This window comes from Hypanus sabinus, chromosome 5, assembly GCF_030144855.1.
Source record: "Hypanus sabinus isolate sHypSab1 chromosome 5, sHypSab1.hap1, whole genome shotgun sequence".
Lineage (NCBI taxonomy): Eukaryota > Metazoa > Chordata > Chondrichthyes > Myliobatiformes > Dasyatidae > Hypanus > Hypanus sabinus.
Genome location: NC_082710.1, coordinates 129,673,463 through 129,679,462, shown reverse-complemented (window position 1 = coordinate 129,679,462; position 6,000 = coordinate 129,673,463). Strand labels below are relative to the sequence as shown.

Genomic DNA, 6,000 nt, shown 5'->3' with positions numbered 1-6,000 from the left:
GTGCAAGGACACTGTGAGGTAGACTGAGAGGTCAAGGGTCAATCTATCATACAAGAGTATAACTCAATAATCTTATAACAGTGGGATAGAAGCTGTCCTTGATCCAACTTGGGATCAGTCCAGGGTGGGAGGATCTTTGATTTGATTACATTTGCTGCCTTACCTTGATGGTGAGAAATGTAGACAGGAGTCACTGCAGGGGAGGCTGATTTACAGTATATGATAAGACTGGACTGTGTCCAAAACTTTCTGTAACTTCTCATGGTCTTGGACAAAACAGATGCCATATGAAGCTATGATGCATCCATATAGGATGGTGCAACTATAAAACACCTGCTTGGTGTCAACTCTTGGGTGTTGTTGCTGCTGTGTTCATTCAAGTGGAACATTTTCATACTTCTGATCCAAGAAGGTAGATGGTGGAAAAGGAACACAAGTCACACAACTCAAGGATACACAGGCCCTGACCTGCCTTTGTAGTTTGACTTACCCAGTTAAACTTCCAGCATGCAACTGCTTGCCATTGAATGTGACACTGGTCTGATTCATCAGATTACATGCAGGTAAAAAAAAAAGTTGCACCAAGATGCAAATTATCTTTTTTTTTCATTTGGGTAATCTGTTATGTGAATGTCCCATTAATGTTGTTATGTCTTTGACTTTCATTGTATGGCTTCCTGGTGGAGCTAACAAAGTCAGTTGCTGAACTTGGATCTGAAACTACAATATAAAAGCCAATAAATAATTTATCAAAGACATTAGTACCTTGAGTTAAATATTTAAAGTATATGGAGGGAGTATCTCAGGAAAAATATATAGGGGGAGAAGGGAAGAGGGGGAGAGAGAGAAATAGTAATTTCAGGTTAACGACCTTTCAAAGAGTTTAAATAAAATCTCTCTTTCTCCACAACTGTTCACAATATACATTAATGATCTGGAAGAAGGGGACGAGTGTAGTGTATCTAAGTTTGCTGATGATACTAAATTGAGTGGAAAAGCAAATTGAGCAGAAGATACAGAGAGTCTGCAGAGAGATATAGATAGCTTAAGTGAGTGGGTAAGGGGCTGGCACATGGAGTACAATGTTGATAAATGCGAGGTCATCCATTTTGGAAGGAAAAATGAAAGAGCAGATTATTACTTAAATAGTAAAAAATTGCAGCATGCTGCTTTACAGAAGGACTTCGGAGTGCTTATGTATGAATCACAAAAGGTTGGATCTGCAGATGCAGCAGGCTATCAACAAGGCAAATGGAATGCTGGCCTTCATTGCTAGAGTGATTGAATTTATGAGCAGGGAGGTTGTGCTGCATCTGTACAGGGTACTGGTGAGGCTGCACCTGGTGTACTGTGTGCAGTTCTGGTCTCCTTACATGAAGAAGGATATACTGGCTTTGGAGGCGGTGCAGAGGAGATTCACCAGGTTGATTCTAGAGTGGAGGGGGATAGAATATGAAGTGAGATTGAGTCGTCTGGGACTGTACTCACTGAAATTCAGAAGAATGAGTGAAGATCTTATAGAAACAAAGGGATAAATAAAGACAGGAAAGTTGTTTCCACTGGTAGATGAGATCAGAACTTGGGGACATAGCCTCAAGATTCAGGGGAGTAGATTTAGGATGGAGATGAGGAGGAACTGCTTTTCCCCAGAGAGTGGTGAATCTGTGAAATTCTCTGCCCAATGAAGCAGTGGAGGCTATCTCAGTAAATATATTTAAAACAAGGTTGGATAGATTTTTGCATAGTAGGGGGTTTAAGGGTTATGAGGAAAAAGCAGGTAGGTGGCCATGAGTCCATGGCTAGATCACCCATGATCTTATTGAATGGCAGAGCAGGCTCGATGGGCCAGATCACCTAACTCCTGCTCCTATTTCTCATGTTCAACAAATACTGCCCAGCTTATTGAATATTCCCAGAATTTTCTGTTCTGGATTTCCAACAACCATGGATTTTCTTGATTATGCTCCATGCTTTATTGCGGGAGCTTTAAGAGGAAGTTATGTTAGATTGGGAAAGGCAGGTAATGAATTATAACTAAGCTTTTGAAATGTGGAACAACGCCAATGAAATTATCTTGTGTTCGATATAGCACCACCGTATTCCAAAATGTCAAAGGTTCAGCAGTAGCATGACAAATAAACAGCAGTACATCAATATAAATAGTACACAGTAGTTAAAAAGGAAGTAGCAATTGTATTCCAGTTTACCACATACAAGATGAATGACTAGGTGGCATAACTATCCTTGAAGTCAAAGAAAAGCAAAAAATGAAATAAAATGCTCAAGGCATGGCTCTGGAATAGGGGACTGAATACATCATGTACCAAGTACATTTTCCTCAAACCCTTTCCTTCTGAGACTTGGAATCAACGCCAGCGCAGACTTCAGTGATCTATCATTTTTATGAAAAGTCCTTTTGACATGAGTTTGAGTAGTTTGCAATTTCTATAGCATGATTTTTGTTTGATATCAAATAGATACCTGCTTCAGCAGCCTGTCAGGACAAGTGGGAGAAAAGATAAAATCCATAGTGGTCCAACTTCTGATTAATGAATTATAAAGACACCAAGCATTAACATACGTAATTAACGAATTCTTACTTGTCACATGAACAGGACATCTTTGTTTAGTATTGAGTCTCATACTGTTGACATAGTGTGGCGACCCATTTCCTGGTGCATCCGAACCGACTCACAATTAGATAGCCTACGGGGGTTTGCGAGCACAGAGCTTTGGAGCCTCTGCACCATGGGGGGCCGGTTGAGGGAGGCTTAAAAGTGAGGCTGAAGTTTTCGAATAAAGTTTTTTTCCTTCGACTGCAGTTACCGACTCCGTGACGTAATTTTAGCGCTGCGTGTAGCACACCGCGACAATAGAATCATTTAAATGTGTTGAGGTAAAGATGTGCACCTGTTAAACAAAAACAAAGGTCATTCATTTTTTGGATATAGTCAAGGATAAGAAAGAAGTAATAATAAAATAAGACTGCAGCCATGTATCATACTATTTCCTTTCAGGCAGACAAACACTATTTACTTAAATAACTTTCAAAGTAACTGCTGGATAATTCTTGTACATGCAGCGGAAGGAAGGGATGGTCAGTTTAACAGAAGCAAACTGGATTTTATTTATTGAAGTCAGCACTGATGAGCTTGTGGTAAAGGACCAGAGTATAAACTATTTAATCTCAAAGGATAAAGCATTTCCTAATCAGAAATTAATATTGATACCCTTTAACTTACAACCATTCATTTACATTTGCAGTCTCTGAAGAGAATGAGAATTCTCAGTTCAGGAGGGAAATATTTTCTATGTCCATTAACTCCCCCATAGTCCCACTTCCTCCCTACCAAACAATTTTCCTCACTCAAGTCACCAATACTCATAGCTCCAAGATCAATCACATCATTACCTTGTACATAGACTGACTATTCATGTCCAGACTTGACCAGAATTGTTGATAAGCTTTCTGACTATAGATGGCATCACGCTTAAGACAAAGACCATACTCAGTAAATGTTCCTTTAAATATATTCCAACAGCAATCACTGGAGAAAATCAGGAACAAAACAAAGTTATTCTAATAACTCAAAGCAAAATCATGCGTGGGAATAGTAGTATCACAACAAAAATCCAATATATATAGTGTCTTTTTTTTAAATGAAATGTCTCAAGGCACCTAAAATAGTAATCAAGCAAAAATCTGAGAACCAAGCCACAGATAGGGGCATCAGGATGGGAGACTGAGGTAGGTTTCAAAGAAATCATTTGAAAGCATAGAAGGGAATGCTGCAGTTTTAGGATTGAACTTCAGAGGTTTGAGCCAAGCCCACTGTTAGCACTATTGCCAGTGATAATGCCAATAACATAAGTAATGCACAGAATCTGAAGGGAAAAGAGAACTACACAACTTGTAAAAGAATGAGTTAGATGAAATGGTCATAAAGTACACATAGGGGTAGAAGACAAATCAATTTTAAAACTGAGTCAGTGTAGGCCAATAAACATATGCCAAATGGATGAATCAATTTCGAATGAGATTCGTGCTTCGCAATATTGTGCAACACTTTTTTGTAACACAGTAGATGAAAGATCAGATAGATTATTGGAATCAAGTGTGGAGGTAATAGAACCATGGATCCAGAGCCAGTGTGGTAGAACTGGTTACCTCATAGGAATGGAAATAGAGCTGTTCAATGGTAAAACAAATAGAAACTAAACTCTGTTAAGCATAACATCAAAGTTGCAAGTGGTCAAACAAGTCTCGAGCAATTTCCAGAAATGGGAGCAGGGCCAGAGGGCAGGATTTGTGACACAAAGCATAACACAGCTCCAGCTTTCCCACTTTTTGTAAAAATTAAAATGCTTATCCATTATTTGTTGAAAGATAACAATGTGACAATCTAATATTAGAGGCATTTGATTTGGTAATCTCAGCCCAAACTTAAGCATCTACCAAATGCATTTGTATTTTCCAATGTTTAAAAAAAAAGATTTTCCTGTAAATACTTGCTGTATTGTTTTGCTTAATTGTTTTCTTGCTGATGCTGCTAAAACATCTGACTTAACCAACAGCAGTTTATAACAAATATAAAGACAAATAGAACACCAAGTAGTAAATACAATAACTCATAGTTTCAAAGTAGTTCCACTTGTTTGATCACAACCTATGGAATTTCTGCAAGTTATAAATGGTCATGCTGAAAAAACAGTTTGACCAGATCAAGAAGTACCTTCATCAATGCAATTTCATTACTTAAGTTTTATTGCAAGCCTGCAGTTACTGGGGCTAGCTTTCAAGGTACAAACGCTTTATGTAACTTTTAACGCTCATCCATAGTCTTTCTAATAAGACCAACAGCTGAAAAATCCATTAATTTAGCTGCACATGTGGTTAATGTGCTTCATGAGGTAGGTTCGATACGAACAATGATAGTGACAACATATGGAGCAGGACATTTTCAGAGGTCAAAGTTTAAACTGCAATTTGAAAACATAACATATGGCACATTACGCATTATCTTTTTCCTTTAAAGGAAACAAAAAAAAAATTAGATGGGCAATGAAAACGGAGAATTGGTTAAAGCTCTTTTGTGATATTTTTGGTGGGTGTTTGGAATGGTCTTCATTTTTTTTGTTTTCTATGTAACCAATTCTCTTTTATATTACATTGTTTTCTTTTCACTTTTTTTAATATATATATTAGACCATTCCATTGCTTTATTTTTTTTTAAACGCTTCAAAAGTCAAAAGACTTTTGACCAATTTGTTGTACAATGAATGTTTAAAATCAACCAAGTAAAATACATACACAAGTCCAACAGAAAAATAAACCAAGGCTAATACATAGTAAAGCCTAAAGCAAACTATGCAAAATAAAAGGTATTCATAACTTTTAACAAACAAGAGCACTTTTCAGTACTTGCCAAGTTCTTTGCTTTATCACAAAGCTTAGAGTGTCTCAGTTTTTCAAAACATCCAGAGATTCAATATCAACCTCTCATTCCATAACAACATGGAACCATTTATAATAGTTACATTGAAATGGTCTTTGTTTGATCAGATCATATGACCAAATCAGTAAATTACATGTAAATTCTTGGTATCTCTATCAGGTTGAAGCTCAACGAACATTTTGCATACCAAGTTTCACAAAATGATTTTTTTTTTTAAAAATGAATTACATACATGCCTCCTGTTGCAACTAAAGCTGCAATTTCAATTCAATCTTTCATTACAGGTACAGTAGCAACTCATTGCAGGGTCTAACCCTCTATACCAAACAGTGCTTCTGGACTAATACAGGTAATTCACTACAATCTTTAGTACATTAGTTTTTAGAAAAAACAAATCACATTATGATTTAGAATGTAGACAGACAGCTTTCTGTAAGTAAACTCTCTAATCATCTTCTCCAAGAACGCGATTCATTATCATCATCTTCATCATCATCGTCTTGAAGCAATGAATCAATCAAAGAGTCTTCCTGAAACTAAGAAA

General features: G+C 37.0%; 1 protein-coding gene across 3 annotated transcripts in view; it reads right to left on the bottom strand.

Moving 5' to 3' along the window:
* Positions 1-4,702: 4,702 nt before the first annotated feature.
* Positions 4,703-6,000, bottom strand: part of rbm26 (RNA binding motif protein 26) — a 128,142-nt gene continuing 126,844 nt past the window's right edge. For 2 of the 3 annotated variants that reach the window (XM_059970392.1, XM_059970394.1), the window contains exon 23: positions 4,706-5,992. In XM_059970392.1, coding sequence (XP_059826375.1) covers positions 5,906-5,992 — 87 coding nt within the window. In that variant the 3' untranslated portion in view covers positions 4,706-5,905. Of the gene's footprint in view, positions 5,993-6,000 lie in introns of all 3 variants that reach the window. The other variant, XM_059970395.1, reaches the window with a different exon arrangement.